At 36.8% G+C, this 24258-nt stretch overlaps 2 protein-coding genes across 3 annotated transcripts in view; one reads left to right on the top strand and one right to left on the bottom strand.

Annotated features, from left to right (window-relative positions):
- The window catches only part of LOC140153165 (uncharacterized), a 69973-nt gene extending 69292 nt beyond the window's left edge, over nucleotides 1-681 (top strand). For both annotated transcript variants that reach the window (XM_072175832.1, XM_072175833.1), the window contains one exon: nucleotides 118-681. In XM_072175832.1, coding sequence (XP_072031933.1) covers nucleotides 118-177 — 60 coding nt within the window. In that variant the 3' untranslated portion in view covers nucleotides 178-681. The remainder of the gene's footprint in view (nucleotides 1-117) is intronic.
- Nucleotides 682-6219: 5538 nt separating this feature from the next.
- The window catches only part of LOC140153166 (excitatory amino acid transporter 3-like), a 47292-nt gene continuing 29253 nt past the window's right edge, over nucleotides 6220-24258 (bottom strand). Inside the window, exons 6-7 of the mRNA XM_072175834.1 lie at nucleotides 13127-13261; nucleotides 6220-6621 (exon numbers count right to left, since the gene is read on the bottom strand). Of these exons, the coding sequence (XP_072031935.1) occupies nucleotides 6465-6621; nucleotides 13127-13261 (292 nt within the window). The 3' untranslated portion in view covers nucleotides 6220-6464. The remainder of the gene's footprint in view (nucleotides 6622-13126; nucleotides 13262-24258) is intronic.

Consider the following 24258-nt stretch of genomic DNA (forward strand, 5'->3'; position numbering starts at 1 on the left):
TTACTCTTCATACTAGAATCAATTTAATTTAAAAAAACTACATGCATTTGTATAGATGCCATTTAATATTATGATTTTGATTTTTCTTTTTATGTTATATTATTTTTTTTATTTCAGTCATCAAAAGGTGAAAAACACAGTCCACATGAAGCGGAACCACTGCCAGCCAAGGTCTAGTGTTCTTCATTATGAAATAAAAGGGCTACCCACATATGTTCCGTTTGCTTCCATGTTGTTCTGGATTTTCTGAAATTAGATGTGGCAATTTGTGAAACTGACAGATTTTTATTGTTAACACATTTTATATTGGTTAAGCTTTCTAAGCTATTTAAGTTTATCTCCAAGAAGCTTGCCTATCATGGAAAATCATATTTCAGGAAAATTAATGTCTCAATAGGTTAAGTGTAGAAAGGGATTATTTTTTTTGTTTATTTATTTGTTTGTTTGTTTTTTCCTCTAATATGTTCAATAACATTTCATATGTGTAAGGAATGAAAGTACATTGAGTAAAGCATATTTTGACCATAATCTCACCCTCAATAAACAAACAAAATAAATAAACAAACAAATTAGTAACTTTTGAATTTGAACATTAGCAATTTATATATATCCTGTGATGCAACCTTTAGGGACTGCAATAATTATCTGCCCCCAGATGGACAAATTTCATAATGTCTTTGCCAAAAAATTGCTTGCCTCCCCCTTAGCAGGCCAAAAAACTTGCCCTTCCCTGTTGGCCTGCCAAACAATCCTCACCCCTCTTGCACATAACCAATTTTCTGGGAACCCAATTTGCAAACCTTAAATCGTATAGTGTGAGGGAGCAGGAAATTTTGCATATTACAATGTTTCCGTACTGTTTTCCTTAGTCCTTTTTAGAGCATTATATTTGAAAGGTACCCTATTAGTGCCTGCCAAAAATCTCTTGCGCCTCTTTTGACTTGCCAAAAATATCTCCCCTCCTTGTTCGACCTGCCAAAAGTTGCTCCCCCCAATCATTTGCCCTGCCAAAAAGTGCTTCCCCCTTTTTGCCCGAGAGGGGACGATAGATAATTATTGCAGTGCTTTATCCTGTGAGTATGACTAATTCACTGCGGTAGTGCATGTTAGTAAGCATTGGTTACTGGTTCAAGTGGGCTCATACACCTAGTCCTGCTCCAAATTATGATATGGCATAGGCTTTGTGTTGTGATCATTTCGATCAGTAGTTCGTAACAAAGAAAGCTTGATCGAGCCAGTTCACTTAACAACAGTCATATTCTAAAGGTGGGCTTACACGATGAAATTTCCATTGCAAGGCCCATTACTTAGTGGGTGAGATTATGTGCTCACTGACCATGAAGCTAAGCAATTGAACAAAATACACCGAGCAATGGGTGGCCTTGCAATTCCTTGAGCGTGCTCATAGGTTTGGGGATATACTCAAAACATAAGTAGTGGCTAATGATTTTCGTAATCATATCCAAATGGCTCATGTGTTGTCCTGAAAGCAAAAGATTGCCATCCTCTCCTGTATATCTATACAATTTTCCATAAAGAAAAGGCTAAGGAAAACTAAGATCAAAAGGGCTAAATACCACCACCACCAACAACATAGACCTACAAGTGTATTATAATGTAGCATGTGCACACATTTACCATGTTGTGGATGGTGAATCAAGCTGGTCCCTACACATTCCCAAATGAGTGCAGTGACCAGCCGGTGTTCATTCAGCTGATTGGCTGAAGGAGGTTAGATTGCATGCAACAACCTTGAAAGTAGAGCATGTCTGTACCTTTTTGCCTGTTGCTTGGGGGATTAATTTGCCTGATGCACGGGGGATTAATTCCTTGCAAATCCAAATTACACGGAGCAATCTTTTTCCAAGGTCTGTGCAACAGGCAATTGCATGGAAAATTGCATCGTGTAAGCCGGCCTTAACGTGCACTACGACCGCAAATATACAGTGTTTTACTCAGACAATTGAACTAGATGTAATTGTAGTTTATGACTGGAACTTAGAAGCAAATAGACCCTATCGAATAAACACAACCGGAATGGTATAACAATTGAAATGGTGGACATATTGGTTCTAAGTGAAAGAGGGACAGGTCTATAGTTCGATTCCACAACCATTCTTACCTATCACCTGTTTTATTGTATTATCATGCGAATTGTCCCATGGTACCTTATGATGAACAGAATTTTATTTAAAAGAAGACGAGTGATGTAGTATTTGATAGGGTCTATTGATTATTTGGATAGCTCTACGCATTACACAGCTCTTGTCAAATAGAAATAGTTTGAAAAATTTAAGGCATACATTTTCATGTTTATAAAGTTTAATGTAGATTAAGCTGTAATATATATTGTATATGTAAGGACTAATTTGATTATAGTCATTTCAAAGAAATTCACATTTTCAAGTACAGTTCACTTACCTAAAAAAAATAACAATCAGTTCTTGTGTATCAGATTGTTCCTATTATCAACTGTTCAGTGCCAGAAGTGGGCAAGTGCAATAGCTGCCATGTGAAGATGAGTACAATATACTGTATGTAAATTGACAAATGTTTTATGGCAACTATTGCACTTACCCACTTCTGGCACTAAGTAGTCGCGATGTATGTACATACTTCAAGCATATTTTGGACCATATCATAATTTTAACGTAGGAAAATAAAACGGGTGCAAATTAGTAGCCAGCGGGGTGTGATGCCAATCTAACAAAGGTCCTTTTTTTTCGGTAAAAACATTGAAAATCAGCCCTTGTTTGAAGGGAAAAATCACAAAAGCCTTGGAAAAAATTGATGTAACTGTGGTATAACTGGATGTAGTATTTATGAATTAGTATCTGTACTTATTAATTGTATATATATTTTTGCGAAATATCATTAAAAAGCATTTACTCTTTGAAACCAGATTTTTCAAATAAGAACACTTTAAAATTAACATAATGTAATGTGATCATGCAAAGTCAGACTGAAGTTGGACATTCAATTTTCAGTTTTTTATAGGATTGTAAACAGCATTTGCAAAGATAAATTTTGCAGAAAACCCCATTGAAATTGGACAACCAGTTAAAAAGATATGATCACTAAAGAGTTCAAGTTCAAAAACAATAGGAAACTTGTTTGGCTATATCTCAAAATCAACATTTGGGAGAGTTCTGACTGATTTTGCTTGATCACATCACATATTACATCCCGGGTATTACATTTCACATAATTGCTATTAAGAAGCAATAAACTTTTCAGTTTAAGTCTGGTGCCCTTGAAGGCGGGTCTTGTATTTTGATCATGTTCCCTTGCTGGTACTTGACTAACTGGGTGAGGCACATTAGGACTCCGGGAAACTTGGAAGTCCCAGAAAAGGTATCAAATTTGCTGTATATTATGCTTTATTTTTTGTTTGTCAAATGATACAAGTATCGTCTGATTAATTTTGAGTGGCTGTTAACAGACTCACTTTAGAAATTCTTTTTTCATGATTAAGAGCCCCTTGAACATTCCTTGCAACAGGCCATAACACAACTTACAGCAGTGGGAACACAGAGTACTGAATGGAGAAATTGAGAAAGTTTGTTAGAAAGTCATATTTTATGTTGCCTTCCCACTTGGTCAACGTCAAAGAAAACAACAACTTTACTTTAAATATTGCTGTATTGTCTGTATTTATTTAAAAACATAAACATTATGTAGCCTACCCAGAGGTTTCCAGTTGTATAAAAACCCAACTGTTTTGAGAAAAGTGGGGGGATGATGCTATGGATCACAAATTGCCCTTTAAATGTTGCTGGGTTGTCTGTATTTATCTTTAAATGTTTTTGATTAAATGGATTGTTTCAGTAATAAATAAGTAATAAATAAATCAAGATTTTGTGCAATATCAATTTCAAACTGAAATATCTGATAATGGTGATTTAATTGAATTTGTAAGAAATTCTTAAGATACATTGTAAATGCACAATTTGAGATAGCATATAATTGTGCTATTCCAATTGAAATTCACACTAATCCTGTGGAAGATTTTGGAAATATGTTCCATAGGGGGAGTATGTTTTTCAAATATAATTGGTCAGGGTTAATCATTTTGAAACTCACACTCCCCTTGTAATTATGTCTTAACCTATCTCTTCCACAACTGGAGTGAGCCTATTACAAATGGAAGCTACCCAATTTTCTGTTCTATTCGAAACTCTTACTCCCTCTGTGGAAGACTTTAGATAGTGTATATTTTAAATGGAATAGCCCATTTGGCCTATGTACATTTTTCTAACACCATTTTATATGTTTCAAATATTATTTAAAATAATAAATAGGATGGAAGTTAAGAATAAATGCAATTAATACATAGAATGATTAACCGGTTCACCAGTGATTTTGTATTGTATTTTGTGTTTAAAACAAGCTATAGGTCTCGTGCCACAAATGGAGATCTGGACAGTCCCATATGGCAAACTGGCAAATTGTATTTTATTTCTAAAGGTTCACCAACATAACCAACAATAAAAACCAGAAATTTAAATAATTTGGGCTATATTTAGATTCAGTCATGATTTCTGTTGTATTCATTGTGCATGTATACAGCATGAGGGAAATATGGAATGATTTTCAGGACTGATTTTCTTGTTTCTGTAGAGAAATTTCAGCAGGAATTTCCATAGCTACCATGTTTGCCCCAAACATTCAAAGTTTTATTTCTACGGGGCTTCCATTTTATGGCGTCAGACTACATGAAGCTGTAGGACTTCGAGTGAAATCTTATTAGCCATGTATGTATGGACTTATACTATATTTCTTAAGTATTTTCTATATGGAATATAGGCAACATCACAATTTACTAACATCACATCATTTTATATTACTAAAAGCATTTTATTACAAGAAAGAATTATCCAAGACTTTAAACACAGACAGGAAGACTACCAGCAAACATAAAAACATTTTGGGGGGTTTGGCAAAACATTTTGATAATGTCAGGTTATAATTATGCCATTTTATACCGTTTTGAAGGACTTTACAGCAACATTTTTTCAAATGTTATTATAAAATATTGTTGCAAACTGTTTTGTCAACACTTAAATAACATTATGTTAGAATATTTTGCAGTGAGTTTTGAAAACAATTTTTTTAATGTTATTATAACCGACGTTCAAAGTGTTCTGGCAACTTTTTCTATCCTTTTGCGAATTATTTCAAAATCTTTTTTTGTGTTTGCTGGTCTACTAAAGTTGTAGTAGGTAAAATAGGTAAAAACACATAGGCCTACTTGTTAGCTCTTGTTGGTCAATCAGTTTTACTCCTCTGGATGAGAGCAAGTTTTAACTGACTTTATAGTCAATATCTTAGCATAGTATTCTATAAACTATGACATCTAATATATAAATCATATTTACACCAGTTCAATGTACTTGTTTTACAAAATAGGTACATAAACATACAAGAAAGCCATAATGAAAATATAAAAATATATATAATTTGAGTATAGGAATTGCACCCAAAACCTGAAAGCATAGCGCAATGGAACAAGACAAGTACATCCCACAAATGTTGACAAATTCATGTTTATTTGAGGTAGTGTAAGGAAGTTTTTACATCTGTGCGGTGGTGAGCTCAACATACGGAGCTTTATGACACAAACCTCGTGTACTGTATATAGTACTGATAATTACGGTCATTTCAGTAAGCCTTTTCAGTAACTGTACATTACTTTGCCCTATATACTTTTGTACCGAAAACCTTAGTCAAATATTTACAAACCACACTCTTAAAAATACGGGGTCAAATATGCACCGACTAAAAATAAATTGACCCCGTTTTATTGCAAGCAACCACTTTTGTAGTCAAATTTGACCCGCACGGGCCCAAAAAGAACCCCAAAAGTGGTTGTTTGCAATGAAACGGGGTCAATTTGGTTTTAGTCGGTGCATATTTAACCCCGTATTTTTAAGTGTGCAGGGACAGTGGCGTAGCTAGGGGTTGTGGTGCCCAGGGCTAAGGATACATAATGGAGCCCCCCCTAATTCTTGAAAGAATTGCGCGCGGAGCGAGAGAAAATTGGCAGAAATAGGACCTACCACTAATTAATGTTGGTTATAATGATATCAGTCTTAAATTGATCTTTCAAACAACTTTGAGTTGAAATGAGCGCAAAGCGCACAAAAATGTTGACTTTCATTGAATGATTGGGGGTGCAGAATCGATGCTGAATTGGTCAATTCGCACCCCCCCCCCCTAATGGCACCTGGGGCACGTGCCCCCTTGGGATATGAAGCTCGATGTTGTTGTTATATGAGGTTTTTTGTTTGGTCGAATCCCGCGGATAGTAGGAGCGACACTGACTTTTTTCGGAGGGGGAGGTGGGAGGGGCAAAGTGGAATAGGCCTATGGGAGGAAATTCGGACACCAATTTGGCTTTGGGAGGGGTCCCCTTGGCACCGCCACCGTGCAACAAACAATGCTGTTCTATGTAAATTTTCGAGTTACAATTTCGTATCGTAGTTATCATGGTTGTGGGTTGGCTGAATGTCAACATCAAATGGGTCAGGAAGGTTTTTCAAATCCTCCTTAGATCTCTCGTATATGATACCAGCGCCGATGGAATCACCCCACACGTTAATCGCAGTCCTACAACGATCTCTGTAAAGAAAAGATAAAAAATGTGAAATTATGATGAAGTTATTTAAAGGTATGAGGCCTATATATAATCCGCAGTTTTAAAAATAGTGAAAGGTGAAGTTACCATGGTTACATGGTCAATGTTAAAATTGTCCGTCTGCACCGTGTATTCATTTAAAAAAAAATAGGAGTTGCACCTCCCCGTTATCACAAGTTTGCACCGGTGAATTTTGGGTCAATTTCGCTGTGACATTTCGCAGCATGACAGGAGACTTACTCCTTGCCCAAGTCTGCCCGCCTATCACTTTGACAAGAATGAGATATGCCTATTGACTTGGATGAGTTACTCCAAATGTAGGGCCTACTCTATTCCGAACGGTTTTTGATCCGAACGGTCATTTCTCCGAAATGGCTTAGTCCGGCAGGTATTTTCTCCATGGAAGTCATTGCTTCGAAAATGACAAGCGTGTTTTTGCCCCGAAAGGTTTTTGCTCCGAGTGGTTCGTTTCTCCGAAAATATTGTTTTCTGATTAATGACGGGATATCTGATGCTCCTTCGGAATAAGTACCTTTCGGAGTAATAACTATTATGTTATTTTCGGATTCATGCCCCATTGGAATAAAAACCTTTCGGAGTAGCGAACTTTAAGAGAAATACTGTTTCGGAGTAGGCCTAATAACCATTCGGAGTAATGGCCGATATTTTCGGACAAATGATCCTTCGTCTTCGGACTAAATGCATTTCGGACAAATGACCCATCGGAGCAAAACAAATGGTTTTATACCCTTCTAATTGAAAAGTGTGTTCGACAACCATTCGGAACAAAAAACTTTATTGTTTTACGTTATTGTTTTTATGAAGGATCGTATCATTATATCTATTTTAGTGATAGCACTAAAATATAGAGAAAGAAATGTAAAACGTAATGCTTCTGTCACACTACACCGAATAGGTCTTCCGTACAAGAAACGGATGGTATTTGAGTAAATCCGTTGTTGTTCGTCAATGATCGTTTTATGTTCTTTTTATGTCCTGCTATCATCCGCCAAATGCGTTTCGTGTTAGGTGATGTTCGTTAAGTCCGTCGGCATGCACAAAACTTGAAACGGAGTGTACCGAATACACATGTTCGGTATTTATCCGATGTGTGTTCGTATGGTGCTGAATATTGCCGGAGTTTGTTCGCTCTCCTTTCGTTCATGTTCGTTCTTTGTTCGTTGCACTCGGCCCGTGTTCGTTGCAAATACGTTCCTGTGAGGCATTCACCACCGGATAGCATATTTTTGCATTCGGTGATGTACGTTGACCCAGACCGTGTTAGTGTCACACTACACCGGATCGGTCTTCCGTATAAGAAACGGATGGTATTTTAGCAAATCCGTTAGTGTTCGTCAATGTTCGTTTTATGTTCTTCATATGTCCTGCTATTATCCGCCAAATGCGTTTCGTGTTAGGTGATGTTTGTTTAGTCCGTCGACAATACGTTTCAAGTTTTGTGCATGCACAAACTTTGAAACGGCGTGTGCCGAATACACATGTTCGGAAGTTGTCCGATGTGTGTTCGTACAGTTCTGTATATATACCCTGGGTTTGTTCGTTATTCTTTCGTTTATATACCGCAGGTGTTTGCAAGGTTTCGCAGGCGCTTGTGCCGGATGTAGGCCTATGGCGAACATGTGCATCAATCATGGGGTGGGGATTTTCTGAAGGGTGTGTGACGCAATATCATATTTCCCCAGTACTTTAGTGACTGAAAATTAGAAAAAAGGGGGAAAGGAGAGAAAAAAGAAAAGAAAGTGAGAAAAATTGAAGAGAGAAGAGAAGAGAAAAAGTTAAATTACACGTAATTTAGTAGGCCTATGCATGTAAGTAGTATTGAGCATGTTGAGGGAGGGCACTTTCTGAAGGGTAGAGGACGCAATATCAAATTCCTACCAGTTTTAGTGATTGACAAGAAAGAAAAAAGAAGAGAAAACATGGAAAAGGTTAAATTGTATGTTATTGAGTAGGCCCAGGATAGTATATAGTAAGCCTAAGTATAGGCCTGTGATTATTATAGGCAGTGCTTTAAATGTCGTTCCTTGGCCCAAAAGCCTGTGAAAATTACTGCCGGCCTGTCGATATGTAGGGCCCGTGACATTTTGTCACCAAAATCAGTATTTAAGACGGACTTAGGTCTATTACTGACTTTATTTTGAAAAATGGACAAGTCTTCCTTTTTGCTTCTGCTATGGACATCCACGTGTTATTTTTGTTTATATTATACAATAATTGTGAAAACTTTTCAATGGCTTCAATTAGGCTTTCGTTTCACCAATTTGTGGCTGTTTCAAAATAGTACCCAATAATAGTGCTAAAATTGATCCAAAAAATGACAAATGGCTTCAATTGGGCCCTCATTGTCCAAAGGTTTTTCACCTCTATTGCCCCATGACGCTGGTTGCCCTGATATATCAGATGTGTAGCCCTTTTGTACTTATTAGCCAATATTTGACCATTTTCGTCAAAGTTTTCCCCCTGAAAAGGTTGTCTTTCCCCACTTTGTTCACCCTCTGAAAAAGTGCTTCCTACGTCACTGCCTCTAAGGGGTCAAAAACCCTCTCAAACACCCTCTCCTCCCCCACTTTTCTGATAGTGTGGACGTCCCTGTTGGTGCCACATGCCACGGATTCGCCGGTTATTTGTCGGACGTTGAACGATTGAATATAAAACGCCTGCAGGATTATTAGCGGCCACAACGCATAGAGAGACGAACAGGAATCGGATCCCAAAATCCGGACATTTATCGGACGTTGACCCCCAAATCCGGTCATTTGTCGGACGTTGAACGATCGAATATAAGACGCCTGCAGGATTATTAGCGGCCACAACGCATAGAGAAACGAACGGGAATCGGACCCCCATATCCGGTCATTTGTCGGACGTTGAACGATCGGATATAAGACGCCTGCAGGGTTATTAGCGGCCACAACGCATAGAGAGACGAACGGGAATCGGACCCAAAATCCCACCGAATCTTCTGCCGGACTGGTGATTTTTCCACCGAATAAAATATTTTTGTATTCGGTGATGTACGTTAATCCAGTCCGTCGTAGTGTGACAGACCTATAACCTGTGTATATAGTAGAAGGAGATTCGGGACGTAGCGCTCAAATGCTATCTTCAGTAGATAGCGATCAAAAACATGATACAAAAATATACCCAAAAGTTGACCTAACACGTGCGTTCTACGTGCGTTCAGAAAATTGTCATTTGGCCTAATGTTGAGCTACCGGGATTTAAATAATAAAGGCTAAAAGAGAGAGAGATAAAAGGTCCGGGAGGCGTGTGATAATGTTATAACGGGGCTATTATCCCTGATGGAACTAAACTAAAAAGTAAAGCGTGACTAGTTATATGGTAGAAATAGATGAAGATTCAAAACGCGACCAAATTGGCTGATAAAAATGCTAATACTAAATGTATGAATTGTCTTCTGTAGGATATAGGCTTTTCAACTTTTCGAATATTTCAACCACTAAAATTTGGCTTTTTAAAATTTGTTTGTAAAATTTATTTTCAACACCAAAAATCGGCCTTTACAACTTTTCATGCTTTTCATATTGTTGTTTAGGCCTTGTCTTTGGCAATACCAAAAAAGGAGTTTTCTACTTTTGTCAAATTTGTACATTTTCAACAGTGGCGGCGCCAGGAAATTTTTTCGGGGGACATTAGGGGCAAAGTGAATTTCAGGGGGCAAAATCAACAAAGTTTGCGTAAAATTACCGTAAAAAGTGGAAATTTTCGTAATTTTGGGTTTTTTCGGGGGGCCAACAGGGGGCAAGAGTTCTGACTGGGGGCATTTGCCCCCCATGCCCCCCCGTGGCGCCGCCACTGATGTTCAACTATCAAATGTCGGATTTTCAACTTTTTGGGCCTCGACGAATTTTTTCAATACCAAAGTTGGGCCTTTTTAACTGTTTTCAAACTTTCTGTATTTTATATTGGCCCGCCGCGCCGTGAATGCTATCTTGAGTAGATAGCTAAAAAAAATCAAGCAAAGATTTAAATATTAAAATATACCCCCAAAAGACTTACTGCTAAATGTATTTTTAAAAATTTGAAAAAAATCGGCTTTTTCAACTTTCCATATTTTTCAACTATGAAAGGTTGTTTTTCTCATTTTGTTTGGTCTTCTTGTATAGATCTTTTGCAACACCGAAATTAGGCATTTTCTACCTTTGTCAGACACCGAAATTAGGCCTTTTCTACTTTTGTCAAATGTTGTAGATTTTTTAAGAATTAAAGTCGGATTTTTCAACTTTTCGGGCCTCAACGATTTTGTCAACACTCAAAATTGGGCTTTTTCAACTGTTTCCAGATTTTTGTGTATTTTATAGGGAACGCGACGTAAATGCTATCTTGAGTAGATAGCTAAAAAAAGCAAAGATTTAATATCAAAATAAAGCCTCAAATACTTTACGTGTTCTGGCATGCATAAATTATGTATTATGTATACGGTGTTAAATTATTTTCTGTATTAAGTTCTAAATGCTATCTTCAGTAGATAGCAAAAAACATGGAACATCAACGTACACCAACATACTTTCCTAAAACGCGTTTTAGATGGGCGCGCGTTCAGAAAAATAAGCAAAGAGATTATATATAGGCCGCAACGGGCTGCACGTTTTCAGAAAAAAAGTCATTAGGTCTAAATGTTGAGCTACCGTATTAAAAAAATCTAAAATATGCACTGAAAGTAGGAGAAAACAAATGACACTAAGGCACTAAAGCTGGTTTCATACTACCCTGCCGCTTGCCGCTGAGCGGCATGGCGCACGCGCATTGCAGACAAACGGACACAATCAAGGGCGCACACCTCTAATTCACTCCGCGCGCGATGTAATGTGGATGAGTCTTTTTTGAGGTATTTTGGGCCTTTCTGTGGACTTGTAAGGAAAAAGAGAAGCATGTTATAGCTTAAATAAAAGTTTGAGACCTATACACGAACTTGGATCCCAAAAAAGTTGCATAATCCAATTTTTGAAAAAAGTAGGCCCTCGGATTGAGAAAATGACAAGAAACGGGTTTTCAGGGTAAAAACGGGTCGAAAATGGTCATGGTGCTCTTTAAACGCACATATCTTGAAATCTAATCGGAAGACTACCCGTACATTGAAACATATATTAAATTTTCATCGATTTGCAATCGATTGGTGGTATATTATGTTCAATTTGTTGCCGAAAAGGTCTAAAATCGGGCAAAGAAGAGACGTGTTTTCACGTGGATTTCAATGGGACGCGCTATTGGTTATGTGCGCCCTTATAAGGCATAATAGGCTTAATTGGCCCGAAGTAGGCTTTTTACAGGAATCACGTCAAAAACAGGACGGATATATGTGTAAAATTCCAATTTTGCGGTCTGAATTAAAACTTTAAAAGCCATTTAATGATTTTAAAGTGTTTTATAGTGAAAATGTTATTTAAATTTCTTAATTTATATTGTTAAAGTTCATTAAAGTGATGAAAAAGTAAGCAAATTCGGCGTTCTGAGAGTTTTCATTAATTTAATATCATGATTAAATTTTAGCACATGTCCTTAAAACGACTCAAATGTCAATTTTTTGGGGGGCAAAATGATACTTAATATAAAAATATGAATGTGTAGAAAATGTATAAACTTACTTTTATTACGTTTAAAGAAATAAAAATGCAAATATACCATTCAAAAGACGCTGATGCGAGTAGCATTTTTGAAGAAAATGGCCAAGACTGCTAGAATGGTCAAAGTCACAAAAACTGTATATTTTCTGCATTGGACACATGACTTCAAACGTAATTTCTTCTAAATCTATTTATCCTAGAGCAATAAAATTTGACAATTTAACTCAAAATTTAATAAAGTTTGCAAATCTATAACGAAAAGAATCGACTTTACATATGTGCATTATAAGGGCGCACACCTCTAATTCACTCCGCGCGCGATGTAATGTGGATGAGTTCCGGTAAAAACGAAAACTTTATTGAGGTATTTTGGCCTTTCTGTGGACTTGTAAGGAAAAAGAGAAGCATGTTATAGCTTAAATAAAAGTTTGAGACCTATACACGAACTTGGATCCCAAAAAGTTGCATAATCCAATTTTTGAAAAAAGTAGGCCCTCGGATTGAGAAAATGACAAGAAACGGGTTTTCAGGGTAAAAACGGGTCGAAAATGGTCATGGTGCTCTTTAAACGCACATATCTTGAAATCTAATCGGAAGACTACCCGTACATTGAAACATATATTAAATTTTCATCGATTTGCAATCGATTGGTGGTATATTTATGTTCAATTTGTTGCCGAAAAGCTCTAAAATCGGGCAAAGAAGAGACGTGTTTTCACGTGTATTTCAATGGGACGCGCTATTGGTGGTGTGCGCCCTCAAGGCTTGTCATTGGTTGAAACACCCTGCCGCTAGGAAAGTATGCTGGGGGCATTACGGTATTTCAATTCATTATCGCACAAAATACATTTAAAGATACATGTTAGTTATATAACAAACTTACAGGAACCAGTCAATGACTATGATAAGAGTGATGTCATCGATTGGTAAGCCAACTGCATTTAAGACAATCACCATGGTAACCAAACCAGCCTGAGGTACACCTGCTGCTCCGATACTAGCCAAAGTAGCCGTAATGCTGAATAATAAAAGATTGATGTGAATACTTTATTTAGAGTCTATAATTATGTGCATGCATTTCACCCCTGTTGTATAAAACAACGTCAAAACTTTTAAAAAGAGTTAAAACTTTTAAAAAGAGTTAAAACTTTTAAAAAGAGTTAAAACTGTTGGATCAGCAATTCTGTGGTTCACCTGGTAAGTTCCGCCAATTTTATAATTTTTAACCCACATTTTAGCAGTGTGAATATAGCTGCAGGTTCAAATTGCATTTTTACTTGACGAGAGAAGTTTCTTGCTTTATTAAAATAAACTCACTGAGTTCCTAAATATATGCTGTTCAATTTGTTTGAAATAAAATGAAATCAATTGACAGCATCTTATTAAAATATTCACCATTCTACAATGATTGATTTAGCAAAGTCGATTGATTCAGGTCACAATGGTTGAATAGACATGATATCAATAATTACTGACTATTTGCTGTTCATGATGACACCATTCAGATCACAGCCTATATTAAAATCGTCTATTTACCAAGTTCAAGTTGGTCTGCTCCTTTGATTGACAGAACTGTGTTCAGTGATTGTGTTATGATGGAACAATTGAATCGATGTTGGAAATAGATCATGTTATCATTGGCGATGGCATATTGGGTGAAATTTACAAGGTGGAGTGTAAAACTTTTAAAGAAATTTGCAGTTGAATTAAAATGGCCGAAAATTAGTTTAATGTTGGTCTGAACGGTAAAAGGACCTATGATTTCAACTTTAAATTGCCACCTTTACCCCACCACCCCGGTAAATAATATACCACTATGTTGTATACTATTTTCTATCCATTAGAAATAACTAACTTAGAGTAAACATAATGAAATTAACAATTTGACAGAATAGGCACTCAGAATAAGTAATTATATATCGGGGTTCAATATTTTACCTGCAAAAACCTGTGCTATAAAAGGGGAAAAACCTGTTTTTGCGGGATTAAACAGACAAATACTGGACAAAACTAAAAAAAGAAACTCATAATATTGTCAATCAAACATTGAAATGTAACACAGAAATCTAATAAACAGTAAAACATTGCTTTTAATGAATCACTCAATATATATGTTTTGTCTCATCACGTCCTTAAAATGGAAATGTTTTGAAATTGATGACACATTTTAAGTTAAGTGAGTATACTGACCAATAAGTATGCCTTATTTATTAGCATGAAAGTTCATCTTTCATGCTAATAAGTATGCCTTTAATTCCACCACCGGCACCTGCAAACCTGATTATAACGCTTGTTACTTTGAGGGCCTAATCGTTTTTGTGTTATATGCGGTAGACATTCTTTTGAAATTTCTAGAAGAATTTTAATTTTTGTACTTTTTTTTTATATTAAAAACTAGGTCATCATGTCAACTGCAGTAATGTAGCACCGTGGCACGGGTTCATATGATCCGCGGTGCACATTAAAGATTTTCAGCCGAATTTATAGTGTGTTCGCGAGCGAAGAGCGGCTGATCGATAACCAATGAGAAAGGGTATAACCTACATGTAGCATACTTCAAACGGTAATATAGCTTTGAATCATAAGGGCAAACATATCACTATGAAATCACATTAATGAAGGTGCAATAGTGCCTCGCCCACAATCGACAATACAACAAATCAACCGAGTCAAACTACTTGAGAAATAGCGCAGTTTCATTATGCGAGATCGTGATAAAAACAAAGGGAACCTATCTTTTTGAAACCCAGGTTCATTTCTATTAATAATAATGCAGACGTAATTCAGCATTAAACATATAAACTATGACATTGATTTTCTTTTCATGTACAAGAAGGTTATGAAGTGTATGAATATTGGGTTCGAATGCTTTGGAAATATTAATTAGTTCCAGACATTTTTACTCAAATGAATATACAAGTAGGCCTAAACTCAACACAGAAAGTATCGAAACGATTATAGATGGTCAGATATATCGGGAACTGAAATATATAGCAAAAACTTATTTAATGTATATAAAGCGCAGCTTTCTCCTGCGCATTTTGATACCTCTTTTGTTGCTCTACGATATCATTTGGTCGAGTTATGGGCGCTTGAGTGGCTTCAAGTCGGATTTTGAAAGTTGCACTAAGCTCCTATTCAAGCCACATGTTGCATCCCTAACCAGAGAGTTCTCGACTGGCCTGCAAAGAGCCCTGACCTTAATCCACCAGAACGCTTGTGGGCTTAAGGGCTGGGGTATGAACGTTTGGACAGTATTTATTTTGGGACATTAGAACACATGAGACATATCGAATTGCTTTCTGAATACGAAGAATGTCATTCTGATATCAAATAATTTTGATTTTTTGAAATTAGCAATTTAATACACATTTTATGGCAAATCATTAAAATTGATATTTTTGATATTTAACAGTACTCGAAGTAAACTTTATAAATCTGATGATTTATACTTAAAGTGTATGTAGGTGGGATGAAAAGCCGACGATCAATTGAACATTTTGACCTTTCGTATTGAATATATGGATTTTTTTTCCAAAAACACCCAAAAAAATGAGAGGTCAACATTTTCAATTGACCGTCGGCTTTTTCCTCCCAACTACATACACTTTAAGAATATATCATTAGATTTATAAAATTTACTTCGAGGACTGTTATATATCAAAAATTTGAAAAATATCAAATTTTTATAATTTGTCATAAAATTTGTATTATATCGTGATTTTCAAAAATGAAAATTATTTAATATCAGAAAGACATGCTTCGTATTCAGAATGCAATTCGATAGGTCTGAGGTGCTCTCATGTCCCACAATACTGTCGAAACGCAATAAACGCTCATTCTAGATCCCTTAAGGGCACGGTGAAGTTGGCTCGAGATTAGAGATTAGACATTCGTTATTACGTTCAATATTACACTTTTAATCGTTTTTCTGTATCGATCAAGGGTACTGAGTCATTTGAGACCGTTTTTGGACTTGATTTCAACATTTTTGAACTTCGTTATTTGGGCGAATTTTAACCTCAAAACCACTTTCATGTATCGGACAAGTGTTGTAGAGTATTTTGACACAATTTTTTGACATTCAAAAATTTTAGCCAACAATTTCAAAATTTTTGAACTTAGTTATTTGGGCGAATTTCGACCTAAAAACCACTTTGATGTATCGATTAAGTCTTCTAGAGTATTTTGACATTATTTTTGGACATTCAAAAATTTTAGCCAAAAATTTCAAAATTTTTGAACTTCGTTATTTGGGCGAATTTCGTCCTAAAAAACACTTTGATGTATTGATTTAGTCTTCTGGAGAATTTTGACACCATTTTTGGACATTCAAATATTTTTGCCAAAAATTTTAAAATATTTGAACTTCGTTATTTGGGCGAATTTCGACCTAAAAACAAATTTGATGTATCGATTAAGTCTTCTAGAGTATTTTGACATAAAATTTTAGCTAAAAATTTTACAATTTTTAAACGTCGTTATTTGGGCGAATTTCAACCTAAAAAAATATTTTATGTATCGGATAAGTGTTGTAGAGTATTTTCACACCATTGTTAGATATTCAAAAATTTTAGCCAAAAATTTCAAAATTTTTGAACTTCGTTATTTGCCAATTTTAGCCAAAATTTTCTATATTTTTGAACTTCGTTATTTGGGCGAATTTCGACCTAAAAACCAGTTTGATGTCTTCTTGAGTATTTTGACACTATTTTTGGACATTCAAAAATTTAAGCCAAAAATTTCAAATTTTTTGAACTTCGTTATTTGGGTGAATTTCGACCTAATAACCAATTTTATGTATTGGTCAAGTGTTGTAGAGTATTTTGACACCATTTTTGAACAGTCAAAAATTTTAGCCAAAAATTTCAAAATTGCATTTTTCGACATTCGACAAATTAGACATTCGTGATTTCCGAAAATTGTCATATAAAAACCACTTTTCTACATCGATCAAGTGACATGGAGTCATCTGACACCACTTTTTGACATCAACAAATTTTTGACCCAAAAAAATGCATTTTTAGACATTCGAGATTAGAAATTAGACATTCGTTATTTCGCAGAATTTAGATCTAAAAATCACTTTTCTACGCAGATCAGGTGTCCTGGAGTAATTTGACACCATTTTTGACCTTCCCGAAAATTTTTGACCCAAAAAAATACATTTTTAGACATTCGAGATTAGAAATTAGACATTCGTTATTTCGCAGAATTTAGATCTAAAAACCACTTTTCTCGTATGTCTCGTATAGGCGTAAAGCATTGTTATCTAAAAGTTAATATATTGATTTGGTTTTTTTAAATCACCAAATAACACTTCTTCAGATTGTTTGTTCTTGTCATTACCGATTCAGTCAATCATAAGAAATAAATACCCCTGTTTGGAAAACGATCCATAAGAATTAAATATGCAAACCTATATTCTGAATAAAATAATTCAATTCTGCTCCAACAATTACCCCCCCATTATAAACCATTTCTAACAAATGGTAACCTGATGCAGTCAATCATAAGAAATAAAATCTGTTTCTATCTATTCTGAATAAAATAATTTTGCTCCAACAACCACCCCCATGATCTACCATTTCCTAACAATAGTAACCGAAATGATGGTAACCTGAGCTTTATTCCTTTTTATTTGAAACCAATCCTCTTACATCCCATGCAAACGATTTTACACCTCTCCCACTGCAATAAATATGCTTTACATTTCCAAATTTTCCCTTGCTGCTAATATTACATTATTGTTTTAAAGCTCCATCGGGCGCCCCATTCCTTTTTTAAAGGAATTTTTTTAGTGCCTTAACAGGTTTTTTTCTCATTTGACTCTCCATAATACTTGATCACGGTTATGGTTTTTCACACCTGTCCTAACCCACTCAAGCCTCCACTGTTATTTAGATTTCTTTTATGTCTTGAGTCTTGAGTTTGGTACTGCCCAACACTCCAAGATGGAGACAAACGGCCAGGATGTGTGATCTGCGCTGTGGTTTTTGAAATTCTTGCTTAGTCTTGGTTGCTTAGATATTTTGTTACTGCTGTTTTGAAGGGTTCCGGTTTTGTGATACTGATTAGGTGAGGTGGAAGAGAGTTCCAATCACGTATTGTCTTTGGTATAAATGAGTTTTTGTAACAGTCTTTGTTGGCTGATATGGTTGAATAGGATTCTGGATGATGATGCCGCGACTGGCGCTGGACGGGCTGTAGAAGGTTTCCGATGGGCAGGGACAGGTCGCCTAGTCTTGCTTGCTGGAATACGCAGAGTCTTCTAGCCTTCCTCCTGGTGCTGAGTGGTTCTAGTTCCAGATCTTTGACCATCTGGGTCGCACAACCGGGAGATTTAGATTTATAATCATTGAGGATGAATCGTGCCGCTCTTTTCTGCACTCTCTCCAGCTGGTCTATGTTCTTTTTTGTGTGCGGATCCCAGACGGATGAGGAATATTCAACTTGCGGCCGGACTAGTGATCTGTATGCTGTAAGTTTGGTGGATTGGTTACATGAATAAAGATTACGTTTTATGAAGCCTAATGAACGGTTTGCTTTTGCACAGATATTTTGAATATGACTGTTCCAGTTTAGTTTGTTGGATATGGATACACCAAGATATGGATGATTACTAACAACAGACAATGTGACACCGCTGAGTGTGTAAGAAAACTGCTTAGGAGCTCTAGCATGAGTTAAAGTCATAACAAAACATTTTTGGCAATTGAATTTCATTTCCCACTTTTTCCCCATTCCCCAAGTGTATGCAAATCTTCCTGAAGAGTGCGAGCGTCAAACTCATTGCTATTTCACGGTAAATGATGCAGTCGTCTGCAAATAGACGGACGGATGAATGGATGTTGTCGGGAAGGTCATTGATGTAGACCAGGAACAGTAGCGGCCCCAGCACCGTACCCTGAGGGACGCCAGAAAGAACGTTAGACCAGGCCGATTTCTCGCCGCTGACGACAACTCTCTGAGTACGGTGCTTGAGGAAGCTACTGATCCAGGTCAATGTGGTGTTTTGTATGCCGTATCTGTGTAATTTAGTGATGAGTTTGTTGTGGGGGACTACGTCAAAAGCTTTGGAGAAATCCATAATGATCATGTCTACCTGGGACTTATTGTCGAGAGAACTTGCCAGGTCTTGTATTGTGAGGATGAGTTGAGTTTCGCAAGAGTGCTTTTGACGGAAACCATGTTGTTTGTCAGTGAGTATTGTATGTTTGTTGAGATGATGCATAATGTTGGAGTGTATGATGTGTTCAAGGATCTTGCTAGTGATGGAAGTTAATGAAACGGGGCGGTAATTAGCTGGGTGTGTTCTGTCTCCTTTTTTAAAAATGGGCGTGATGTTGGCTCTCAGCCAAGAAACAGGTACTTCTCCTGTTCTGCTGCTTGATCAATGTTTGAATCAATGTAGCTTTTTATCCCTTGCTTTTTATGATTAGAGCTGGTCTCCACTATATTGAGACATGGATTGAGAGCAGGTCGCTAATTTTGTTGCTTGAAATAGAAAAGTTGCGTCTTTTCGAAACGTCGGGTTTTTAAAACTTTGATTATACATTTTATGTTGTTCCCCATTGGATCTTGTGTCATATTTTCCCATTGCTAGTGTGACTTTCAGCGTATAGTGGGAGCAGATGTGCGGTAGGCCTAGTAGATGCGGTATAATTTCTATTTGGTCAGAAATTATCCGAAAACTTGCTAGACACTAGCCATATTTGTACGGTACCGCACATCAATATCCTTCTCAACCGATGGATATTGGGGCGAGATCATGCACTAAACACAGGAGGGTAATTGTTCGCTTCACCCGAAGTAGCACAGCTTCTTCATGATGTGTAGGATACTGGACATTCGGAACACTTCTCCCCCAAGAGTTATCAAAATAGCAGCTACATGATCGCCGCCATGATCATACTGTTGAATGAGCTGTTCATTTATAGCTCGCGCCACAATATTTACACATTCCCCATGTGACCTCGGGGTCATTGCAAATGTACGATAATGTAAATGTTAGTTGGTACAAAATGTATTATAAACACGCTGATTGTTGTATCCTTTTGGCGCCATCCTTTGGTTCCCTGCTGGTCAGTTGGAACATATTTCCTTTTTTTATTTGGATTAAAGAGCAATATAGCAACATGATGGAAATATGTGACTTCATTTGCATAATTGCAGTTCTAACAAACCTATGAAACCGTAGCCTTGGTGACGAAAAAGCGAGCATAAGCCAGCTGGGACCGAGACTGTAACAAGACTAGTGTAGCGTAGCCTGTGGTCTGTTTTGGGCACAGCCTGTGTTACTAGCTACGATTGTGTAAAAGCGCCCCCTATAATAATGACTCGGGAGGAAAAAAAATCACAAATCATTCGGACTTTGATTTCCTTAATAATGAGTTGTGATTGCTAGGGGACGTTTTACAGCCAAGAACCCTAAACCTGGCCACCTTTCTTACTCGTCAACAGAGGAAAGGCTTACACTTTAGCACCACATTTAAAGTTCTAATCACAACTTGCTTATATATTCACCAAAAAGTACGAATATATAATCCGTGGTGTCAACACGAAAAGTAAATTTTTTAACTCAAAGTAGGGTAGTATCACCTTAAAATGACTAAAAATAAGATACTGTCGATGAAAAATGGTTCTGCCCTCTATTCGTGTCGAACGAGCCCGACAACAGAGGGGGTACTTCTAGGAGTGCATGATTTCACTTAAAACTAAATGGAGAACAGCACATTCTGAATGCTGATTGGTCACACCCACTTTACTCCCCTTTGTGCTTGTTTTATACTCCAGTATTTAGCGACGAGCGATAAACACGTACTAATGAGCATGAATGTTTCTTTGTCCACCTGAAAGTACGATCAATCTCACTGGATCAAACTATATAGACTTTCACAAGTTCTTACGATTGGAATAATATATTATGGAATAAGTTATCGAATTCCTATAAACTAACACAGTTCATTGAGCCATTCATGAGATTTCATGCATGTATGATGTAAACCTACAATAAGTAAACAAAAATATGGTCTATAAAGATAGCAGTGTATAGAATAATAATCATATTCGACTTTTACTGTGCTCGGGATGCTATATCTGAAATTACAGACTCACATTAACTACAATTTTGCCATTTTCTTGGTGTATCCGGACTATTTCAGAGACCCACCAGTTTGCCAAGTTCAATCTGAGGTAATTTTCGTAAAAGAATCACATGTTTATCGGCGCAGAGTCATCTAGGGCTGGTGGTTTTTTTTAACTCCATTAAAATGCCCAGGTGTGATTGAACTGCCATTAGACCATCATTACCCGGGGGAAATCCAAGCACCTAGCAACGATTGTTGCAAAGGGGGAAAGGATTCAAAGTTTGATTACTTATGCAGCATTGGTTATTTTAGTGATTTGATTTCGAAAAGAGCCATTATAAAAGGTTCAACTGGGATTCGAGTTGACGAAATCGCTCTTAATATTTTGTGTCAAATTAGAGGGGATTGTTAATGTCTGTACTCGTGAATATTTCACATTGTAGAGGGTATGCAATACAACGACACTCATGACACTCAGTCATCTTCATAATGTCCTATGATAATACAATAAAACAGTATAGTATGAATGGTTCTGGAATCGATCATTGCACTTCACACCAGCAATTATGGTCAGGCATGGGCATCAAATTCAATTGAATTACAGACGGTCCCTGATTGCATGGTGCGAATCCTGTGGTGCGAATCCGCATACATCAACACTTTTGTAGTCGGCTTTGCTTGGTTGCACAGCAGACCAGACTCGATAATACCAAACTTGCTTTCAAACAGAAGCATGCTCAGTCACATTCCCCAGTATTGCTATGAATAGTATTGATCTGACCTGGATGAAGTGTGCCATCGATACATTAAAACTATCAAACTAAACACAGCACAAGAAATAAGTCCCCCCCCCCTCTCAACATGTCGTCATAACAGTGTAAGGTTTCGTTTTGCACCAATAAAACTAACTTTAAAATAATTATAGGCCTATGACTGTTTACTAAGTGTTGTGTGAAAATGAAAGATGTCTGTGATTTCAGGGCTGAATGAGCTCAAATTGAAGACAAAAACTGCCCTTTTCAAAAGTCACAAAGTAGGCCTACTCTTGTCACAACAGTTGATTCATGGCTTGTTACTAATGGAAAACCATGTGGTTTGTTACTAATGGAAAACCATGTGGTTGAGGGCAATTTAAAATCCTCACCAAGTGAACATTTTACTCTTAATGTGTATCGATTCTTGATCATTCAGCCATGCAAATCCCCTTGTTGCAGAGTTCAGCACAGTGAGTTGTAAGATGGCCAGTCCCATTCCTTGTTCCAATACACCTTGCAGTTAACAAGCATAGGCCTACTTTGTGACTTTTGGAAAGGGCAGTTTTTAATAGACAGAACCAACATGGGATCACGCCTCTTTTACTCGAAAACTCTCGGATTCTAACGTTAGCACAGTATTTGTTGTGGGAACTGAGAGTACACCAGACAGTATCGAATTACATTCTGAATACGAGGAATCATGTCCTTCTGATATCAAATAATTTTAGATTTTTTGAAATTCGTGATATAATACAAATTCTATGACAAATTATTAAAATTTGATATTTAAAAAAATTGATATTTTAACAGTCCCCGAAGTAACTTGAATCTACTGATGTGTACTTAAAGTGTATGTAGCTGGGATGAAAGGTCAACATTTTCAATCGATCGTCGGCTTTTCATCCCAGCTACGTACACTTTAATTACATATCATTAGATTTATAAAGTTGACTTCGAGGACTGTTAAATATCAAACATATCAATATTTAATACTTTTTTGCCCCGGGACTTTGCCATAAAATGTGTATTATATCGCGCAAAATCACAATTATTTGATATCAGAAGGACATGTAGCAACTGAGATTATTATTCATCGAATGTATAATAGGAAAAATGCGTTCTCGTATAGATTCTGTATAATAATGTAGTGGCCGTGGACCGTGGTAGGGGCCTACTTGTATCTGAAGTGGACCAGTACAACACAGCGCGCTTTTGTGCCATTTTGGCCTGATAATACGGTCCAGGACCATATGGGGAGCACCATGGTCCTGCACCACATGGTACATACAGGAACATGTTTGACTTTTCAATTTAAGTACATGTACATCCTAACCAGGACAATATGCATGAGGTGTCACTGAAGTTGGAATAGTAAATGAGTCAATCAATATCACTTCAACTGGGGATTTCTTTTTGTGCTTTATTCACGCATCATGCTTTCTGGAGGCAGATTTGAACTAATGACATTTCGTGAAATCGCCCTATAGGCCGATAACGAACTTCAGTGACGGGTTTAGTGCCACAAATGTCACTTGAAAGTGATTAACATTCAGCATAAACATTCTACATAAAAGTATTAACAACTTCGTAGGATTCTGCGAATGGTATAGTGGAGTTAGTGAGCTTTGGCAAAATTGCGTTGATCATTTTATAGTGAAGGATTCAAATATCACAGATATAGGGCCTACTTTTGTAGGTCCTGTAGTTCTTGAGTTATGTTGTAAAGAGGGCTGAAACCACGTCACCTTTGTAAAACGTACACAAGTCATTAACAACAACAAGTTTTCAAAATAGGCCTATATGATTTGTAGACTGAACTTTTGCAAACATCAAGGTGTTATTTTTCAATAATATATTGATTTATAGATAATGAATATCGATCTTTTTGGCTGCCTTGACCAATAATACTTAAAAGGGCATTTCGTGATCCACAGCCTCACCCCCACACCCACCCCACCCCCAACACACACACACTTGTCTCAAAATAAGTCTTTTTTATACCACTGAAAACCAAACCTCTGGCTACATAATATTTATGTACAAAAGATTTCTTGCAGATTAATTCGTTTAGCAAAAATATCGTCAAATTTGAATTACACTCTGGTGTTCCAGAACGAAACTACAACAGTGGCATATGGAGCCGTGTGGTAATACATATAATCATGCATAAC

The sequence above is a fragment of the Amphiura filiformis genome, chromosome 5 (genome assembly GCF_039555335.1).
Source record: "Amphiura filiformis chromosome 5, Afil_fr2py, whole genome shotgun sequence".
Classification (NCBI taxonomy): Eukaryota; Metazoa; Echinodermata; class Ophiuroidea; order Amphilepidida; family Amphiuridae; genus Amphiura; species Amphiura filiformis.